Source organism: Streptopelia decaocto (genome assembly GCF_964273445.1).
Source record: "Streptopelia decaocto genome assembly, chromosome: 1".
Taxonomy (NCBI): domain Eukaryota; kingdom Metazoa; phylum Chordata; class Aves; order Columbiformes; family Columbidae; genus Streptopelia; species Streptopelia decaocto.
The window spans coordinates 15,142,858-15,164,846 of NC_138663.1; the positions used below are offsets into that span (position 1 = coordinate 15,142,858).

Sequence of the window (21,989 nt, forward strand, 5' to 3'; positions counted from 1 at the left end):
TACTGGCACCTCCCTCCCTCCCTCCGCGTTGGGACCCAACCCGGCGCCCAGTGCCGGGGGTTATTCGCCGCTGTCCCTGCGGGAGGCGCGACCAGCCCGGCACCGCAAAGCGGCAGCGTTGTGCTGGGCGCTGAGGCGCTGCCGGGAAATGGCTGCGGCGGGCGGGCAGGAGCGCTCCCCGCCGGTCGGGCCGGGCCGGGCCGTGCCGCTACGGCGCCAGGGCGGCCGGGGGCGGGCGCAGGCAGGAGGCCGCCTCCGCACACGCGGAGCCGGGGCGGGCCCGCGCCGCTCGCTCCCGCTGCCGCCGCCGCCCCCTCGCTCCCCGCGGCGCTGGCGGCCGGCCCGCCCGTCCTCCCGTGCCGCCGTGCGGTAAGTGGCACCCGCTCCCCGGCTCCTGCCCGGCGCGGGCGGAGGCGCGCCCGACCCCGGCAGCCGCCCAGGGCTCCTCGGCGGGCGGGAGCCGCGGCCTCTGCGGCGGGGCCGGCTCCTGGCTCCCAGCTCCCGCTCCCAGCCCAGGCGCGGGGCCGGTGGGAGCTCGGCCTCGGGGCAACTTTCCGCCCGCTTTGCCGGGCGCTCCCCGGCCCGCTCCAGGGCTCCCGCGGCGGGCGGCCGAGCGGCAGCCGCGCGGTGCCGGGATCCCAGCGGCAGCGCTTTTCTCCGGGCGCCGCCTCCCCGTCCTCCCGCCTGCCCCAGCCCCTCCGCTTGCCCTCGGGCCGCGGGACCTGCCGCTGCTGTTCCGGCCTGGCCCTCCCGGAGCGCTGCCCGCTGCGGCTGCACCCGCTCCCCTGCGCCGTGTCCCCGCCGGTGCCGGGCCGTGCTGGCTTCCCCCGCATGGCGGGCGGCAGGCGCTGCTCGCAGCCGGGCGGGTGTCCCTCTGCGCCGCCTGGAAGGGCTGCTGCGGGCGGGGCTGGGTCGTGCTCTCTCATCAGTCGGCTTTTAATCCGATCCGCCTCGTACCCAGCGCTGGCGCGCTCCTACTAGTATTTATTCTCTCAAGTGGGCAGTGCCCCGTGGCCCCCAGCAGCCTGTGTGTCTGCCTGGCAGGAGCCGCGCCACAAGTAAGCACTCGACGTTACTTGCTGGGGAGAATCAGGCGCATTATTCATAGTAGTAAATTCCGTCTCTGCTGAAACATGGTCTGTGTTGAAATTGCTGTGGATGTTTATGCAGATTCTGGCTTTTATGCAGACACCTGTTTGCTGGAAGGACCAAGACGGTTGAGCAGCTGTCAGAAAATAATAGGTGCTTCTCACTAGCAGTCTGCCCGAGTGAGACAGTTTGTGCCCCACTCACTTCAACTTGCTGCTTCAAATAATTAACCTCCAAAAATTTTCCCAGATGGCAGCCACCCATTGGCACAGGGCAGTACTTTGTTGTATGTGAGTCAGTCCTTTGCTGTGAGAAGAAGTTGTATCTGACAACTTTAGAGTATTTGTGGCCAATGTTGAATTCTTCTAGCAGTTTGTACCATTCAGTAAGTAGGAACTACAATTTTTACAAAATTTATCTTGTTACCACCTTTGGCAGGTGTCTCAGAGGATTTCACTGTGCCGAGTTGTGTTTTGTGTGCCACGCAAAGACCTTCACAAGCCATCTAGAAGCCTTTTCCACATCCGTGCTTTATAACCTGGGCTCTGTAAGTTTGGTACATAGGAGAAGAATCTGGAAATGATGGTGAATTGTTTATCTTGGCTATGAATTTCTTTTTTTTTTAATTTTTAAATAAGGTTTTCATGACTTTCACTTTTATTTCAGGACAAACTGAAATTGGTGCTTTCTGATTGAAGGTACAGTGATTTGCTAAGAGTTCTGCTTCTGTGTGTTTTGTCACTCTTCAGGCTGTACGTATACTTTTATAAGTTCTTATTTCCTTTTCGTCCATTCTTTTTTTCTAGCGTGCATTTTCAGTTCTTCATTCGAGCAAAATGTTTCTGGTGTTTCTAAAACAGTTGTTGCTGCCTCTTCACCCTAAGTTTGTGACCTCTGCAGCAAAAAGTCCAGGCAGTGAAACCAGCAGTGGCCAACAGCTAACTGGCAACAGTTAGTTACCAACCTACCACATGGTGGTTCTTAACTTAGTAATGAGTCTTCCTTTAAAATGAAATAGAATATGCTATTTGGTGGCTGGAGAATTAATATAGGATGATGTGTATAGCTCGAAAATACTGCTCTGTGCTTAGATTAGTTTCTTAGTAACTGTTACATCCTATGAATTTAGAAACTTGCCTGTTGTCGTGGGCAAAACTGTCTTGACTTGGAGACTTACTGACAGTTAACATAAACTTTTAATTACTGATTTGGCTGGTGAGATACAAAGAGGAAAAACAGTTAAACACTTGAGGAGAACTCCTTTCCTTCCCCTTCCTTAGCCTCAACTTCAGTTACCTCTCCTCCCCTGCTTTCCTCATCTTCCCTCCCCACAGGTTACACTCCATCCCTTGGGCGAGGTAGCGGGGATGCAGGAGGTTGGGATTATTGCATGGAGGTTTCTTTCTGCTGCTCCTTCTTTCTCATTTCTTCTGCTCCTATGTGGGCCCCTCAAGGATGTCCCTGTGCTGGCATGGACACCTCCACAGCTGCGGTCCCCTCAGGGGTGTCCCTGCTCTGGTGCAGAGAGCCTCTTTCCAGGAGTGCCCCTCCAGCCATGTCCTCAGCAATGTCCCCTTCCCCATGCCTCCCCCCCGTGTCTTCTTTAGTGCACTGTCACACTTCTCCTGCCACCAGCAGCTCCAGCCTTTCTTAAATAAGCTGGAACAGGGGCAGCATGCACTTATGTGATGAGCTGGAGTTTTGGCAGGCACTGGGTTTGGTCCGTTGTAGGCCCAGCTGGAGGTGGCCATGACCAGCACGGGACAGTTGATGGCCTCCTCCCATGCAGCCCCCTGGTACCAGAAGCTGTGGTTTATCCCCAGCACACCAATGTGCCAGCTGGGTGATGCTGAGAGACAGGAACTCCGGTCTCCTTTCAGAAACATAGAAATACAACCAAGCTTCTGTGCTGTATCTTGCTAAATAGCATTATTGTGTTATGTCACTATGTTGGTAACGCTTCTACAACTTTATTTGTTATTAACTTGTCCATCTGAGTAGCTGTGTCTGCTCGTACACAACTGTTTATACCTGGGTTCAGAGGTGGCTGACATGTTTTCATAGTTGGGTTTTTTGGCCTGTTTTCTCAAAGAGTTAATTTTCCTCTGGTTTTCAGATCCAAAGGTGCTAGTTCTGCTGACAGAAAGGTGGCAGCTCAAATTGCCCGGGAAGAGTCAGAACTCTGCTCCACCAGTGTCAGTAGTCATGTTCGTCTCGGAGATCATTTCACTTGCTTGTTGTTTTGTTCAGCCCACTCATTCAATGATTTTGTTACCTCATCCCTATTATCTTTTGGTCTGAATCCCTGCCACCTGGAGTTCTGTGTGGGACTGTGTGTGTTAGGGAGATGAACATAGAAAAGGAAGAGATGAGATTTCAGGTTTGGGGGAATGGGGCCATCCTCTCTCAATCCCTCAAGATGGAGTCTTGGTGGAACAAGGAATAATGGAGAGTAGTCATGTTTAACAGACGGCTTGGGAGCAGAACGTTTCCTACGCACTAAATTGCTGTCAACAGTAGAGTCTGTGTGCACAGGGCTGGATGCAGCTGTGGTAAGAGTTGGCAAGAGTGAGGATGGTGGTAAATGGTTTGTGTGGTCTTGAATCCTGCTCTTTAGCAGCTTAACGTGCATGGAGCCTTGGCTCAGTATTACATCCCCTTAACACCTCCCTTCTCTCTTCCCCAGTACATATTGTTTCTAGCTGTACAATGTCTTTACTTGATGTTTAACTTACAAAAGCAGAAAGTTATGTGGTTTTCCTGAACTGTTGCAGGGCCCAGAGTCCTTGGAGTGAAGAGACTATGTATCGATATTGCTCTTAAGCGGACGGGAAATAAGCCATTCTTCTTGCTCCTCAGGGCTTTCTACCCTACACTGTGCCTTAAACATGGAAACTGTAGAAATGAATAGTGTATCCTTGAAACGTCCTCACTCTGAGGATGATCTAGATGAGATTAAGAGGCAGAAGATCTCAGAGAATTCTAAGACAGGGAACGACTCTGGGCAGAGCATTGAGACTGGAACAGAACAACCTGACAAATCTCTGCTTGAGGACACGAAAAATGAAATAATCCCCAACGAGGAAGGTGAAGAGCAGGAAGATGAGGAACTAGAGGACAGTGATGAAGATGGAGATTCAGAGAGCTTTGCGGACATGATGAAGCATGGACTCACAGAAAGTGATGTTGGCATAACTAAATTTGTTAGCTCTCATAAAGGGTTTTCTGGAATCTTAAAAGAAAGGTAACTCTTTGTCTTATGTATGTTAAACAACTGTTGTTTTCAGTTTTCCTTTTCTGACTCGCAGGATGCAACTGGATTATGTGTGGCCACTCAGGAGGCTCATCATGTTGTTTTCCTAATGCTGAGACTGAAAGGTTTAATTTGGGATTTTTCTAGATCAGTGTGTGGGGTTATTGCTTTTTGGTTTTGTTTTATTTGTTTTTTTTTCCTTCTCTCTCCGGTCAAATGGAGCTCTGAAGAAAGAAGCTGTATATAGGCAGAAATACATGATTACACTGAGCTTTGCCGTTTGTCTTGCTCTCTGGCAGCAGCATAAAACCTTATGCAGTGCACTCACCTTTTGCACCACTCTTTAGCGCTGATTAAAGAGGCGCTGGAGAACAGGACTGAAAACATCCCTCTTTGGTGGTTCTTTGCTTTTCCCTGACTCTCTTATGCTAAAGTCTTTAACCATGTATATTGTCAGATGGTCCATTAGGCTTTAAATTATAGTCTGATCAGTTGTAATGTCACTTACAAAACGTAAAAGGGAATTCTATAACTAAAGTGTGGAATTTTACATAAGATATTTAATAAGATGTTTGGGGTTAAGTAGCTTTTTTTTAAATGAAATGTCTAGTTTTAAAAAATTAAATTATATCTTTAAATAAATCTCTTAAATATCTTTAAATAAAACAGAATGCAAATGCAAATATCACTGAAGTGAGAATTATCATTGCCCTGACTTAGCAAAGCAGTTAAGGATGCTTTATTTACACACCAAGAAGTCCCTGTTTTTAAATACTGGCTTCATAGCTACCTCATTTTACATCATAAAGTGATATGTACATATTATGTATGTATTTAATCTGTATATGCAGCAGTAAGCAGCTAGCATAATCCTTCACTGGGAAACACAGTCTGTGCTGAACCTCCTTCTGGGAAATCTGCCAGTTTTGAACAAAGGTGGCCAAACGTAACCAGGTGGTAGAAACTTCCGTGAGCTCATGGTTTTCCTTTGATCCTAGTTTATAACTTCTATCATTAATTTAATCCTGGCATTTTTATGGTAACAGTCACTAGCATGTCTAGACAGCTACAGATAATAAGAGAGGACACATAACACTCCTCAGGAAGGAATTCTACCAATATGATGTATGGCTACACAGGGGAATGGCAAACGGGCGCTCGGGGGAGATACAGTAGAAACATTCCCATGGTGAAGTTTTATTCATCCTTCAACATTCATAGACTGAGAATTTTTTTCTTTTTTTTTTTTTTTTTCCTGTACAAGCAGATGCTACTTAAAAATCATTTAGCAATTGCAACATACTCTCTGCTCTCTTCAGGTCAGAATGTCTTTATTATTGAACATAGTGACATGGTTGCAAATGTCACAGTCAAATTCTTTGTCGCTGTCATAGACTATCAAGATGAGCTGTTTATCTGAAAGATGTTGTCTATAATTGGATATATGTAACAGGCCTGGATTTGTCCTGCTTTCCTTAAAGAGTGGCTAGCAGGTACTTCATTCTGCAGGTTGTTTGAAGTGACAGAGTTAATGCATTTGTGTTCACATTGTAGCAATGCAATAGAATCTTAATTGTTGGTAATGAGTGGGATTGAGGATCTGCATTACTGATCTCTGCAAGCTAGTGAGAAGACGGCTCAGAATAACTACAGTAGGTGTTTGGTTATCTGCAAAGAAGTCTGCTGTGTTTAGATACGCCAGACTTCCGTCTGTGTTCTCATGGTATCCTTCTGAGGGGTGGGAATAGGTACAGCCGTCTCATGGTTGAAGTTTCTTTTACATGAATTGAATTATGTGAATTCAGAATTCTTGAATGAATTCTGCTAACTAACAGCTTCTTGGGAAAAGGACTTTGTGATATGGGATTTCTATGTTTGTTTAAATTACAATTTTAATGTGTTTCTTTTTATCAGATACTCGGACTTTGTTGTCCATGAAATAGGCAAAGATGGGCGCGTGAGCCATTTGGATGACTTTTCAGTTCCAGTGGATGATGAGGTAAATTGTGAGGTAAAGATGTGGTAATGGCTTTGCTGCTTAAGCAAAAACATTAGTAGGCTGAAAGTTGTTCCATGAGGGTTATTGGATGTTTGTTTTTTTCCTCCCCCAAATACATATTAGGATCCATCGGAAGAAACATTTACAGTTTTGTCAGATGACGACAAGCAGCGTTTAGAGGAGCTCCAGCTTCTTAAGAATAAGGAAACTAGTGTTGCCATAGAGGTAAAATTGATAAATGATACCATTTTTGGGAAGGGGAGGATGAGGGAGGGAGTGAGTGGAAGGTACGTGCCTTCTAGTGCATGTCACGTGTAAGAGCAGTTTGAAGATGATGCAGCAGATAATACTGAAATGTTTCCAGTTTAGCGAAATTTGGTAGGTTTTCTTTAAGCATGGAAAATTTAACTCAGAGCATGCACCCCCTTTTGTATTACTTTATTTGGTTTCTGCATGTGTGTATATTAACACAGGTAATTGAAGACACCAAAGAAAAAAGAACTGTTATCCATCAGGCTGTGAAGTCCTTGTTTCCTGGACTGGAGACTAAAACGGAAGATCGAGATGGAAAAAAATACATTATTGCTTATCATGCTGCTGGGAAAAAAGCACTGGCAAGTGAGTTTCTGTATCACAGCAGTTGGGTAAAGTAGATTTAAAATTACCCCCAAAATAAAAATTGTTAGTAAGTACTTTAAATGGAACGTACCTCCTAGTGTAGCCTGGCTTTGCTTTTTTCTCTTTGCAACTGATGTGGTGCATATAAAATGACTAGGAACACTAGGAGTGTCTCAAATTTAAATTTCTACTTGTTTTTCTTTCCAAGCCGTTCATCAAATACAACTGTGTTAGAAGAGTGAGGATCTTTTTGCCTGTTTGCACTGAAATAGCAAATAAAGGCTTTATTTTCAGTATTGTTTGAACTTAGCTTTCATGAACTCACCTGGATGTTTGAGTGTGCATTGTGGAAGTTAAGAGGTTGTAGTTGAAATGCTGACAGTCAGTGTAATCTTGACTGTTGAAAATCCATGGTAAAATTCTTATTGGCTCGAGTAGAGACAGGCACCTGTTTGTCTTCTCAGAGATATAGTTTGATATAAACATATTTACCATGATTTTTAAGGCTACTTCTGCTTCCAAGGCTGATTATATTTGCAGAAAATTGTCTTTGTTTATTATAAATCACAGTTACTATTCTGGAATAATCAAAGTAATGAAGGATTTTCAAAATGAAGTATTATCCACCTTAATCTTGCCAAATACTGTTTTGGTTACTGGGGATAAATTAATGTGTTCTACATCTTTTAATATTATTACAAATTTGTTGCTACTCTAAGTTGAGAGGATTGTCTACATGCAGAATGTTGCACATTTTTAAAAAAGGTCTTAAGGTTTGGTTTGGTTTGGTTTAAACTGATGGCTTTCCTATGTCATTTTCACCTACTACAAATGACAGTATGTAAATATGTAAACCTAGCCCTTTCATTTTAAAGATGGAGATGGAGAAAGGGTAAGAAGATAATTTAAAACTGGAAGTAACACTATCTCCACATTCAATTTAGTTATTATTTTCTAAGACTTGTTCTAAGCAGATATGGGAATGGTTTACTTTTATCGGTACAATTATAATGTGTTTATGTATCTTGTTTGACCATGTTTAGAAAACCTGTATGTCTGCACGCTTTATGCATGGAGTATGTATACTTGCCAGCACAAAATTCTCCTCAGCCACTTTTGTTCTCTGTTGGTTTGTAATGGTTTTACCACCACCTTTTCCTTCTGCTACTTCTATTCTTCAACCGTTGTTACAGTCGAGTGGTTGTTATTAAGCTGACCAGTCTGATTTAAGAGACACTATATAAAAGAGTTCAAGTATTTGAAATACACTGAAAAGAATTTAGTTATGTGTCTATAGGATTAAAACGCTGTCTGGAGCACCATCTTGTGATGCAGAGGAGCATCACCTATTTAAACCTGGATTTCTAAGTTGTGATGCTATAAACACCTGTGTGTGTTTGTAGAAACGTGTGCAGTTTCAGTGACTGTGTGTAAATGCTTATGAATGTAGGATTTAAGAGCACAAGTTTTTAGTCAGGATTATATTTATGTTTATACAGCCGCTAACACATCTTAGTCCTGAGCAGGTTCCCCAGGCAATAAACATTTCAGAAGTGTAGAATATTCAAATATTAGCTGAGACATCTGATTACTTTTGTTGATAATGAGAAAGGTTACCAAACATATTTTCCTAGAATTTAAAATTAGAAGCCGCTTTGTGTCTATAGTAAGTTTACACCCAAAATACTTAAAATACCACCTTACTAAATTGTCAGTAAAGTGCTGTTTCATCATTGTCCACAAATGAAGTTTGTTGCATTTCCAGTTGAAGCTTTCCATATGTTCACTGTTTGCCTCTGCACGATTCCATTGCATAACTGTCTAAATTGCTGTCATCCACCACCTAACTGTTGGATGCTCTCTAAAGCATAAACAATCCCATAACCATAAACCTGCATGTTCACCTCTAAAAACCCTTCAACAGTCTAAAAATTAAATGCTACTCTTTTGTGCTCTTTATGCTATGCATTGGGACAGAGGTCAGAACTGCAACAGGTAAGAGATGTTGACATTTCATGCTAACAAAATGAAATGCCAACTATTATGACCTAATTATCAACAAGACTGGCCAAACTAGTCAAAATTAATTCTTAAAAAAAGCCCAAACTTTAGTAATGCATAAAACTTCCTGAAACAGCCAAGAATTGGGCTTGTGCTACCTCTTTTCCTGGTGCATTATAGGCAGTAGTCATTCAGTGCAGAGAAAAATCTGTCAGTAAAAAGTGGTGTGAATTACCAGTTTTGAAGATACTGTTTGACATCTACGGTAAATTTTCATGGATTTCATTAAGCCCAGCCTTTGCCCTTTAGCCTTATATTTCAAACACTACCAACTGAGTTTATCCCGATATTATAAAAGAGCTTTCAACCCTTCACTTGCAGCAAAAGGTTTGGGAAAAGGGCTAGGAAAGAAAATTTTACTGTCAGAAATGTAACATGACTCTGAAACACAGCAATAAGGACTGCAGACTGTCTCTCTGGTCCATCCACCCAGTTGAATGCTGTGAAGCATTGGGTGTGGAATGGTTAAATACCAGGACTGTAGCTGCAGCCTCCCGGTGCTTAGCATGGCCACAGCAGGGGATAAGGGATGCCCAGAGCATGAGGAGCGCATTGGTATGTATAGTATCTATAGAGTCCTTTCAGTCTAGCCCAGGTTAGGGCTCACTTTTTGAAGACTGTTGAAATGACCATGTGCAAGATGGATTGGTTGAAGAACAGTTCCCGCTGGAGAAGGCTTTCCTTGTGAATCACGCTCTGTCTTCCTCTCTTCCTTTCTAATTACTGAGCTCTTCAAGCTGAATGCAGTGTTTCCCTGGCTGTGTTCAAGAACAGTGGTCGCTCAGAAGGGAGACCAGCAGGAGCACCATGTCTCTTAACAGGCTTTGGACCATACTGCTCAGTGTCAGTCCTAGGAAACTCCGTAGGGGGGGCTTTTCTTAGAAGCTGATGGTACAAGGCAAACATTGCAATAATTTTTAAGTGATTAAAAACAAAGTGCATAAAAATGTATACTGTAGCAAGCGAAAAGGTTTTTGCAGAAGTGTGTGTGTGGATGGCACTTTCTCAAAAAAGGCAAGAAGAATTATGTTTTGCCAGGAAGACAGTCACTGATCTGCATGGGATATAATGAAAACTAACATGAATACAAAGTGCAACATTTCCCAAGAACTTCCTTCCTGTGTTGGTGTTTGTACACTGGAATAGGACTGGCTTGTTCAGTTAGCTTTTGCTGTTATGAAAGATGCTTAAGTCCTTTTTGTACAAAATCAGGAATATCCCCTTGGTGGCTACCAAGAGGTAAGGGACTTATTATTTAAAACAGAACAAATCCTTAGGCTTTTTCTTATAAAACAAAGAATTGATAAACAAAGCACCTTAATTGTTTGCTAAACCAGTGTAGAATCAATTCCCCATCCCAGTAATAACATAAACAGTGGCTAATTGTAAAAGGAAAGTTTTCTCTCTGGAGGCTTTTATGTGCAACAAGAGCTTGACAAATACATTGACAGTTTTCTTCCCTCTGCAGAAAACACCAAATAACTGTACAGAATTGTAAATCAGTTGTTAGTCTGCAGGAGCTGAAGTTCTCTCTCCCTCTGGCGTTCTCTAAACGCTGCACAGTATCTGCCTTGAATTATTTGTTAATGCCTCTGTTGTGCCAGGTTTCTCTCTTCCATAGACTTTAAAAAAAATGCACCTTAAAGTAATTTTTTGTGAGTATACTTTTTTTTTAGGCTTTTCTAGAGATATGACCTGTGCTTTTGCATGACACACACAGAAAAAATCATACAGAAATAAAAATGTTAGTACTACAAATAAAAATTGTAGTGTCTGCACAAACAGGGCTCCAGTGATCCCCACCTATTATAGAAGGCACTAGATGAAATGTAGAGTGACTTTTGTGGCTGAAAGCCAGTGTAATGATAATGGTTTTGAGATTTTTAATCAGGCAATATGGCAGTTAAATGATTAGGGTATATATTTAGATAATTTCATTACAAAGGAACTGTCACCATTTCATTCAGGATTTTCTGGGTGACAGAATTGATCAATAGAAGTTTACAGCCCAGTGAAAGGAGAGAAGGTCTTTTTCAATGTGCTTTGCAGCTTTTGCTGTTAGTAACTCAGGTTGTTGTTTTTTTCAAAGCAGATGGAAATTAGTAGAAATTGACTTCTACATATTTGTTTCAAATGTAGCTGCAATGGCAAAAACAGTAATTTTTTTTTTTTTAAATGACACTTTAAAATTTTAACCTTTTATTTTTTAAGATCCAAGAAAACACTCTTGGCCAAAATCTAGGGGAAGCTACTGCCACTTTGTACTGTACAAGGAGAACAAAGATACTATGGATGCCATTAATGTCCTGTCCAAATTTTTAAGGTAAGGCTGTTTCTGCCAGCCTGACTGGCATGCATCCCTTCCTCTGTATGGTTCATGTTACTGTAAATGTTATGCATCAGAATTATGTAAAAGCAACACAAGTGGTTACTATTGCCTAATTTGTAGCTAGTGTAGTGTTAAAAAACCCCTAAAATTAGAATATCAAAGTTTTGGAAGGAGGTGAGGATGTAACAAAATGACCCCAGGAAATTTAGAAGACTACCCTACTGCTTCAATAGAAAAAGGTCCATAACTGAAGTTGGCTGATCTGAGAAAGGCTCCTGCAGCTCAAAGCCTCAAAGCGTGTAACCCGAATTAAAAGCCATTTTGTTTCCCAGTGTGTGAATATATGCAAGTATGTTATGAACCTGTCAGATATCGTTGTGGTAATATGCTGATCAGTTCCTAAGCAGTTACACTTGATAAACTGTTGTTCCATGTATTAATTTCTCCATGGCAACAGAGTCTTCATTCCTTTCACCCCATCAAGTGCAGCAACAAAAAGATTTGCCAAAGGCATGATGTGAACCCAGTGAATTGCAGAGGAAGGACTATTTTAAAATTGGGTCAATTCAGTGATTTACTCATAGGGAAACTTTCCCACTTCTCCCTTCCTTTTCCCTTTCCCCTTCCTGTCCAAAAATAAATGTTTTTAAGCTAGACTCTGACCAGTACACTACTGGTATTTGTATTTGAGAACAGAGCGGTAGGAGCATAGTTTGGTAGAAAAATGTATGTAATGGCAATCCTGCTACTCCCTGGTGCCTGTAGCTGAAATAACTGGAAATATGCCCTGTGTAACAGCTGTAAAGTACAAAGTGGAAAGGAAATTTTCTTCTCAAGGAAAGAAATAGATCGCATTTTAAATTAACTTTTCATATTCTCACATAACGTGCATGCATGATATTCAAGTATATTATTTGAAGTTTGAGGAAGAAATGGACATGATTTTTTTGTGTGTTTGTGTGAATTAGTGGTGGCTGCACATTTGTGCATTGAGTAGATACATATTAAGTACTTCAAAGATCATATTCTGAAAGAACCCTTGTGGTAAATCTGTCGACATATAACAGAAGTTTCTCTGTTTTTTATGTACTTACAGATGAGATCAGAAAATCTCACACATATTTAGGGGTGTCAAGTTGTAGCCTAGTTCTGGGGAATATATGTATATTTTCTATTTTTAATATATAAGATTAGTAATTGTAGTTAATTATGCTGAAAATTATGTTCTGTCTTTGGCTATTTTAATATATATAACATCTGTACCTGTTGCTTTTAAGAGTGAAGCCAAACATATTTTCCTACATGGGAACTAAAGATAAAAGGGCTATAACAGTTCAAGAGATCGCTGTTCTTAGGTAAGTGAAAATATCCTGGAGTATTTGCACTCCTGTGACAGCTTGAATGTCTCACTGAATACCTTGAAGGCTCAGTGTGCATGTGACACAAATGGTGGATTCAGGTCCTGATCGTGTAAAGCACGTGTATTAATGAAGATGCTCTAATCCCTTTTTATGCCATGGTGATTGCTGGGATTTTCAGTCAGTGCTGCTCTGAGTCATATGCTGGATACCCTTTTTTCCCCAAAAAAGACTTATCCCAAAAATAAGCCCTAGCATGATTTTTCAGGATTTTTGAGGTTGTTCAAAATATAAGCCCTACTCTAAAAATAAGCCCTAGTTACAGTTCATTGAAAAAGTCTACTTAAATAGTGTCCAGGCAGCTGTACCTGTAAAAAAGCAAAATTAATTGGCGATAGAGTCCAGCAGGACAGATAGACCCTTCACTAAGAAAAGCTGATGGATGTTCCAGAATATGATGACATGGCTATATTTGAATAAATGTTGATTTCTTTTTTGTTCAAGAATAAATGTAGATTGTTGTTCATAGGAAAATAAGCCATCCCCTGAAAATAAGCCCTAACGCATCTTTTGCAGCAAAAAATTAATATAAGACCCTGTCTTCTTTTTGGGGAAACAAGGTCCACGTCTTTGGCTGAAGCAATGGGCCAAATTGCCTCTGTGCTCTTATGCTGCATGGCTCCCATGCAACAGCAGAAAACCAGAATGACATGAGGGAAATGATGTCCCATTTCCTTCTGGACTTTGGTTTCCCCCTTCCTCCAGCTGGAATCTTATTTTCTTTCTCACTGAACTCTCTGAACAGCTCCAGAGAAGGCTAACCACTGCCTTCGCTTGTCTGTGAGTAGGCAGAAGGGGCAAAAACTGATGAGGAATTTTTCCTGCCTTAACCTACTTCTATAAATCACCTACTAAGATAAAATAAAATTAATTTTGTTGTATTTCAAGATAATTACATGGTTTCTGGGCAACTGAAATTAGTGTTTCATTCAGAACTGAGAATGATGGATGCCTTGCAGTCATATATTATGAGATCTGTTTAGCCAGCTTGGACACTGCCTGTGCTGCTGTTTACAACTCTTTGAAAACCACATCCTCAAGTGAGGAACTCCAAGGTTTGAGAGCTAGAAATGTTATCAAATCCTTGTTAAAAGTAGGGTATTCACGAATCAGTTGTTCATATTTTTCCTCTCAGTGGTTTGCATGTGCATATGTTTACACATATAAAAGGGATTATTAATTTGTGAATCTTGAGAGGCCCCAGATTCTCATTGCTGTAAGGCAAGTTTGCGAAGTGATGACCATTAACCAAACTTGTGGTGTAGCCATCTCAGGCACCGTTCCATTTACTTTTAATGTGATCACATTTAATGCTGTGTCCAAGAACTTCAGTGTGGTGTGAGCATTGACTTGGGGGGACGTCCTGATTTGTGGTGTCTGCTCAGCAGTGCCACAGAACTCGACTCCTGCACAGCCTTGGAGGAGGGTGATGTAGGAGAGGAGACCCGACTTTATCAGCCTATGCTGAGGCGAATAGGTTGGCCATGCTAGTTGATACACTTGTCTGCCCTGCTGTAAATTTTAGGGGAAGTGTCAAAGAGCAGCTCAGTGATGCAAAGAACAGCATATGGTTCCAAAAGTATGAGCAACAAAAACGAGAGATATCAGTGACAGATTGGATTTCATACTGCTTCATCGCACTAAGCTTTACACAGTAGCTAATTACTTATCTCTGTGTTTATGACTGTGCTCACTGGAGTGTATTCATGGTGTAGTTACCTGAATAAAGCAGCATGTGGGGTACACTATACATCAAAATTGCAACAGGGTTTTTTGAGTGCATACTGTAACATAGATGTGACAAGACAGTACTAACAGTCTTTGTCACAGTATACCTTTTCTCTTGTATAAGCAGCCTTAAGAATTAGCTGTTCTTTTCTTTTAGATATTTCATTAAAATACTTTGAAAGGCAACAACAGAAAATTGGGAAAGCTGGACTTGCTGCTTTTTGTTTTGAAATGCCGGCATTTCTATATTTATTTAACTATTTGCTTTTCTAACCATAGGTTGGTCACTGTCTGTTTTGTTTTAGAATCACCGCACAAAGGCTTGCTCATTTGAATAAATGTTTGATGAACTTCAAATTAGGAAATTTCAGTTACAAGAACCATCCATTGAAATTAGGAGAACTGCAAGGGAACCATTTCACTGTTGTCCTCAGGTAATATGTTAGCATGTATTTAGACAGTTCTGATCGATTTTTTTTTTTTCCTTTAAATAGGTACATCCTGTGTTACAAAAAAAGAAGAAAAGTCCTTCTGTTGGCAGGGGTCTGAATTTGATAAGTGCTGTATGATGTTGAGCATTAATATTATGTAGATCACAAAATAGTGTTAACCCTTAATAATCTGTCTATAACTTTTTTTTTTTAATGCTAGAAATATAACAGGAACAGATGACCAGATAGAGCAAGCAATGCACTCTCTCAGGGAAATTGGATTCATTAATTACTATGGAATGCAAAGATTTGGAACCACAGCTGTTCCTACATATCAAATTGGCAGGTATGTGTTGTTTTCATCCCTTTATAAAAACCAGCCCTATATAAGTTCTAATGTGTTTTGGGGAATGTTTTTCTAGCATATTGCATGTGCCAGTTTTAATTTCAGATTCAAGAAAGAACTTGTTTCTGAACTTGCTTCAGCAGGTATCTTGTATAATACCACTACTTTTAATATTGCGCAAATCTAAACACTGATATTTCTTTTTTTTTTTGTAAGATGGCTAAATCTCCTTAAAATATATCTAGTCAGTTCTTAATAAACTTTACTGTTTGAATTTTAGAGCTATTCTACAGAACAATTGGAATGAAGTAATGGATTTGATATTAAAACCACGGCCCGGAGGTAAGGACTGAAAAATCATATATCAAGTGTCTCGGTCTCTCCTCCTCCAACAATTGCATGTTCAGGAAAAACATTTTTAGATTTCAGTTCTTTTAATTTGAAAGGACTTTTGTGAGGACAGCTTTGCACATGCTAAACTTCAGCCAGCTTAGCAATGGAGAAGCAACCGTCAGACTCTCTGCCTTTCTGCTCCTCTCTCCTTGCTGCGCAGTTTCTTGCAGTGGGGGTGAGAAGGGACACGAATACTTGAGAGTCTGCTCAGACTCCACATGAAGCCTTCCAGCCTCAACTAGTGGGTGATTCTGTTTATCTGTGTAGTTACTGTGACTGAAACTTTAATTTTTATTCAACCGTTTTAACCAAAGGTGAGATGGATGCTTTTTAGTGTGTAGTTAAAATGTCTTTATTATACATCCTTTTTCTAGCTGAAAAGGGCTACTTAGTAAAATGCAGAGAAGAATGGGCAAAGACTAGAGATCCAGCAGCAGCCCTCAAGAAACTACCCGTAAAAAGGTGCGTGGAAGGACAGCTTCTACGCGGACTCTTAAAGTATGGAATGAAGAACATAATCTCTGCATTTGGCATAGTGAGTGTAAAAGTGCTGTGGGTTATTTACTTGAATAAACGCTCTTTTGATGGTTTCATGATGAATTTGAGATAGACTCATAGATGCTTGATGAGTAGAAGGTTAAGTGTAAGAACTTCACATTTATCTTGCCTTGTTGCTTGAATTACTGCTGTATGGTAACTGTAATTAATGTATGCATGATGAGCTTTGCAATTTATACAAGAATCTCTGGTATATTGGTAGCAATACAGTTATAATGTAACCATGTATAATACAGATCTGAGAACTGTGCAGAGTTTCAGTATCAGAGCTTTTCTGTTGCTTTAGAAGTACAAATCAAACTGACAGTGTGCTAATGAATCAGCTTGGCATAGAGGCGGTGGATTCACTGTCATTTTCAAGTATTGCAATCAAGATCAAGACTTTGGAGAAAATACTTAATCACCAGTAAATTGCTGGGCCCATTGTAGGAGCTGAGAGATAATTTCTTGTTTATGAAGAAGTTAGAATAACACTGTGCTTTCTCATCTGCAAAGGTTACTTAAGATTTCAAGAGGTTGAGGATGAATTCAGTGGTTTATAATAGCCTCGTGTTTGAGCAGTTGAATTAAAAAAAAAAGCTTTTTTTAAAAAATAATTAAGCACAGGGGCTTTTCATGTGGATTTCAAATGCGTAAAAACATTATTTCTTCACATGCTCCTTTCCTAAAGAATGAACAAAACCCAAATCTGTATACCAAGAAATTGTGTTAATCTTGTTGCTGGGGAAGCTGATGTTTCAAATACATGTCTTTTTGGTTATGATTGAGAGAAAAAACTAAAAGTACATATTTCTAATGTTTCTTTTGTTTTTCTTTACCTCTAGATACCAAGAAATAATCGTTTAATGTATATCCATAGCTACCAGAGTTATGTGTGGAATAATATGGTGAGCAAGAGAATAGAAGAATATGGGCTTAGAGCTGTACCAGGAGATCTCACACTTAAAGGAGGTAAAATCAGCCAAACGGAAAGCCAATGACGCTGTGTACTTCAAATTCCTGGGAAAACAAGGCACATATCTGTTTACGTGAATCTGTATATATGTTTTCTTTTCCCTCTCACCCATTTTGATCCAGTGATTTCTGAATCCATTGGCTGCTTTTAGTCAAATTTTGCAAGGAATTGGATGTTAGGTATTACACTTCCATGAGCTGTTGGTTTGCTTGTTTTTCCAAAGAGCTGGATAGGAAAGAGAGACTATGAATGGCTGATTGTTCTCAAGAACGAACTCAAACCTGGTGGTGCTATGGTGAATGATGGAAGTATGTTATGAATGTTTTAACCACAGAAGTTTTTGTCTGCACTAGTATCTTGTAAAGCAGAAACTCCACTCAGTGAAAACTTTATTCACTTGGATTTGCTCTGGCATTTCCCTGGGGTGAGAACATCCATAGTATTTCTTTTTCATGTGTGCCTAATGCCTGGTTCTGGACTGTTCATCTAGCAGTCCTTACTTCATTCAGCTTAAAAAAGTCACTGGAAACTAGTCTGTGATTCTGCCAGTAACTGTGACAGCATTAAAGACTCATTACTTCTTTTCTGGGAAATGTTGTCTGTTCAGCAGAGATAAAACACAGTAGTTATCTCTCTCAAAGTAGGTTTGTTTCAATCAAGTGGTTCATTTTAACTTTAGCTAATGTTAACTGTCACAGGCACCCATACTGGTAGCTCTTCATTTTTCTGTCCTGATTGTAGCCACAGCTGTTCATATCGAAGAAGGAGATGTTGATAACTACACTATCCATGATGTAGTAATGCCATTGCCTGGATTTGATGTTATTTATCCAAAGCATAAAAGTAAGTCTGACTGTTAACTTACGTACATTTTTCCCAGGGACCAAAGTGAGTGACTCATGTTTAATTCCCTAGATCATCCTTGCCATTTCTGAATCTGAGTTTTCCCTACTTAGCCAAGCAAGTGTCCCAATACATACACTTGTTTTCCTCAATGTTTGGTTGAACTGCTCTTGTACTTGAGTGTCCTCAAAAGACCAGTTGGGTCACTTGAGACTCGTTGCCTGTCAGATGTAAGTCACAGAGCAAGGATCCCATTTATCACCCATCTCTGAAACGCTTGCAAGATAAAGATCCGTTTGACATGAGGTGTGGCACCGAACCACATTGAGTTAAAAGATTGGAAAGAAAAGCTGCGGTTTTTTTTACATTCAACATATTTATATGAGGAGTTGCCCACAGTGAGCCTAACTTACTCCTGTTTAAAATTCCCAACTGCATGAAGTAATGCTGGCAATTGCACTGCAAATGGGAGGCACCAGACTGCATTTTAGCTGCAGTAGATTCTTGTATTTCCCTTGCCTTCCCTGTGTTCCCCAGGTGTGCATGCACATGCCCTTACTTAAAGACACACGACTGTAACAGAAGTGCTCCTCTCATTGGCAGTGTACTTAAAGGTCCCTACCAGCCAGTTTCTTCAGAGGGCTCTCAACTTCACTCAGCTGCTTTTTCAAAGATAGAGCAATGGGTAGTCTGGCCCATCTTTTTTTTTTATCCCTCCATAAACCTGGATTAGTCTTGTGAAACACAGATAATTGGAAAGCATGTATGAGATGTCAATGAAATGTCAATAAAATATTTTGTAAACTTTTCAGCTGAAATTTTGATTTGCTAAGATTCTTTCTTGGTTGCAGCTTCTACTAATCAGGTTTTAGAAGCTAACATTGTAGATAGTAAGATTTGCAATAAGTAATTTTTAACTTTTCTGTAGCATCTATCCCATATATGCTGAAAACTACTGAATATAAGGGAAGGAATGATCCATGTAAATAGGCTGTTTCAATCAGCCATGCTATGCTCTCTGCTATTAAATATTTTCTGCTCTTGCAGTTGGTGAGGCCTACAAGGAAATGCTAGTAGCTGACAATCTTGATATCAACAACATGAGGCATAAGATCAGAGATTATTCACTTTCTGGAGCATACAGAAAGATCATCATTCGACCTCAGAATGTCAATTGGTAAGATAGAAGATGAAGGAAATTACACTTGACAGTATAGGGTGTATGTGGGATGACTAAGTACATGAACCGTTAGATTGACCCAGGCAATGTCCATATAGACTGAAACACAGGTAGGAAGGAGTCTCTGTGCGTTTCCCTCATGTTTTTTATGCAGCTGAAGTTGAACCACAGCCTTACTTCTTGGTCCTCTGGTTCTGTAAAGCATGAGTGTCAAGACATCTGTCTAGTTGTTACACTCCTTGCAAGGGCCTGCCTGAATACTTCATAGATAATTATTTATGTTGAAACCATGATCGATAATATTAAAACCAAGTGTTTTTGTAGTCTTGCTATGAGAGAGTTGGTGTCTGATCTGTCAATCAGAAAGATCTGGATCACTTAAACCTGCTAAATCACTGATGTTAGAGATACAACCTAGTTGTCATATGGCAACTGAATAAATACCTTTTGAAAAGATGTGCAGAAAGACTTGATTGCTGATGTGTAGCAAAAAAATATAGATGGTTTAGGAGTGAGACAAAAAATACAAATGTTTACACTTTAATGTTGATGTTTAAAGGTTATCTGCTCCTAGTTGCTTTTTTAGCCTTGTCATTAAGTATGTAATTTCTGTTAAATGAATGGCAGAAAGAGCAAATATGTATTTAAGCCTTTTCAAAGAAATTTAGATGGCTTTCTTCAAAATGAAGACTTATCCCCCTCCCCCTAAGTATTTTTAAGAGTTGACACCATTCTTCCCATAATTTCATAAACTACTTCTAGCACAGCTGGAAATCCTGACAGCCCATGAGGTAAAACAGATGAATTATGCAAAGAAACTTCTCACTGCCTTTTTTTTTTCTTATGATCTTCATCAGGGGCAAAGCTTTACTACATATTGCACCATAAATGCTGCCTTAACTTATTTTATTAGAAAATCAATTCAATTTCAGTTGCAACTGCCAAATTGGAATAATAGTATTTTAATAAAATAATAAAATATGTAATGTTTAAATAATTAAAAATAATAATTTTAAAAATCTTATGTATTTCATAAAGGGAGGTCGTCGCATATGATGATCCCAAAATCCCATTATTTACTACAGATTTGGATAAGCTGGAAGGAAAACCATTACCAGTTCTTCCTACAGGTATGTTGATTTTTCTGCTGATGGCTGCAAACAGAAGTTTGATCTGGCTGTTGCTTTGAACTACAACATATTGAAAGCTCTTTTAAGGAAGAACTTTCATTTAACTAGACTGTTAAACAATGGTATTAAAGATATCCAAAGTTAGGTGTCTGAATAAGGACCCTTATTTCCCAAGAGTGCACACAATTCTTCCCATAGTCTGTATTGACTGTTACATTTTTTATAGACTTAGGTAAAACTGAGTTAATGCTTGGCAATAAATATCTATGAAATGCATCAAGGAGGAATTAAGCCACAAACTACCAATATTCTTGAGTATGTATTATTTGTGCTGAACGTAAGAGACTATTCAAATACTTAACGTAATTTAATCAAAATTATTTTATATAACTCTGGTCATAAAGTCTTTTTATAACACGCTACTTTCCAGAGAACGTGAAGAGAGGCTAGGAATTCAGTTTTGAAAGAATGAAAGTTAATTTTGCTTTTAGAAGAATAAAACCCCCCAAACACCATTTCTAGCTGAGATAAAAGAAGTTGTTTTATGAGATGCTAGTATGGATGGTAAATGGGAATGTGGTGGTGGTTTCATTTTATGGGTTGGGGAAGCTGGTCATGGAAACTTTTAGTCCGGTTTATATAGGATCCAGAACAAGCATTATATATGTCCTTAATGTTTTCTTGCTTTGTGTCTCCTCTTATGCCTTATGATAGATGGTAAATTCAGAGCACTAAAGATGGAGTTCTCCCTTCCCCCATCCACTTATGCTACCATGGCAATTCGAGAAGTTCTGAAAATGGACACCAGCATAAAAAAACAGACACAACTGAATACTACCTGGTTACGCTGAATGAACTGCAAAAGTGACTTAGATTTTAACATATATAAAGGGTTTTCCTATTTACATGTTCTGTACAAATCTTTAAAGATTGGTAGTAAGAGATTTGTATTTTTTTAAGTTTTTATTAGTGCTAGCATTTTACTTCAGTAGTTATTTGCAAGATGGTGGCTGTAATATAATATAGATCTTAGTGACTGGTGCTTTTTAATGAGTAAGTTGCTTGAGCGGTAACATGGGCGCATCGTTAAGAAGGGGGCTTATAATAGTTTCAGACCTGGAAGAATGTTTAGCTTGCCTATTTTTTGGCAAGCACTGAATGTTTTCATGAGTTCAGCTCACCTCTAAGTCTCTTCAAATACACTAAATAAATTACAGCTTAGGAAGATAATTACAACAGAATTAAGATATCAATGAACATTTATATCACAGGGGGTTTTGCTGTACAATTGTGCTGATGTGGTAACAGGTTCTGTTAGCAAGGCTTTTTATGTGCTGTAAAGATGTACAGCTGTTTTAATTAGTTGGTCTTTTAATTGAGAAAATACTTGTGTATTTTCCAGCTTTACTCACACCTGTACCAAAGAACAGGTGCTGAAAATAAATTAACCTAAAAGTCTGTGTATCAGTAATTACTGCCTTCACACATCTGGGCCTGTGCGTTGCTGCCAGGGGATGAGGCAAGCCTCTGGTAGAAAAAATATTATTAAGCTGGTCTAGAAAGACACTGCATTTTCAGCCTCTTTCTAAACCGAACAGCCTGTGTTGCTCAGATCCACGCACGCTGCAGGCGGTCACCGCTGCGCAGGCCCCTGGCGC

At 40.2% G+C, this 21,989-nt stretch overlaps 1 protein-coding gene across 6 annotated transcripts; it reads left to right on the forward strand.

Annotated features, from left to right (window-relative positions):
- The first annotated feature begins 244 nt into the window (after positions 1-244).
- On the forward strand, positions 245-21,789 carry PUS7 (pseudouridine synthase 7). Of its 6 annotated transcripts, none has more exons than XM_082047956.1 (19): positions 245-369; positions 1,528-1,674; positions 1,756-1,787; positions 3,206-3,284; positions 3,864-4,333; positions 6,257-6,353; positions 6,465-6,566; positions 6,815-6,959; positions 11,232-11,343; positions 12,627-12,704; positions 14,801-14,929; positions 15,147-15,272; positions 15,553-15,614; positions 16,040-16,200; positions 17,048-17,174; positions 17,920-18,021; positions 19,069-19,198; positions 20,240-20,331; positions 21,046-21,789. In XM_082047956.1, the coding sequence occupies exons 5-19, from the start codon at positions 3,978-3,980 to the stop codon at positions 21,180-21,182; spliced, it is 1,956 nt and encodes a 651-aa protein (XP_081904082.1). In that variant the 5' UTR covers positions 245-369; positions 1,528-1,674; positions 1,756-1,787; positions 3,206-3,284; positions 3,864-3,977; the 3' UTR covers positions 21,183-21,789. The 6 variants fall into 6 exon arrangements, with proteins under 6 accessions (XP_081904082.1, XP_081904085.1, XP_081904081.1 ...); XM_082047959.1 differs by having other exon boundaries at positions 3,949-4,333; XM_082047955.1 differs by having other exon boundaries at positions 1,528-1,636.
- The last annotated feature ends 200 nt before the right edge of the window (positions 21,790-21,989 follow it).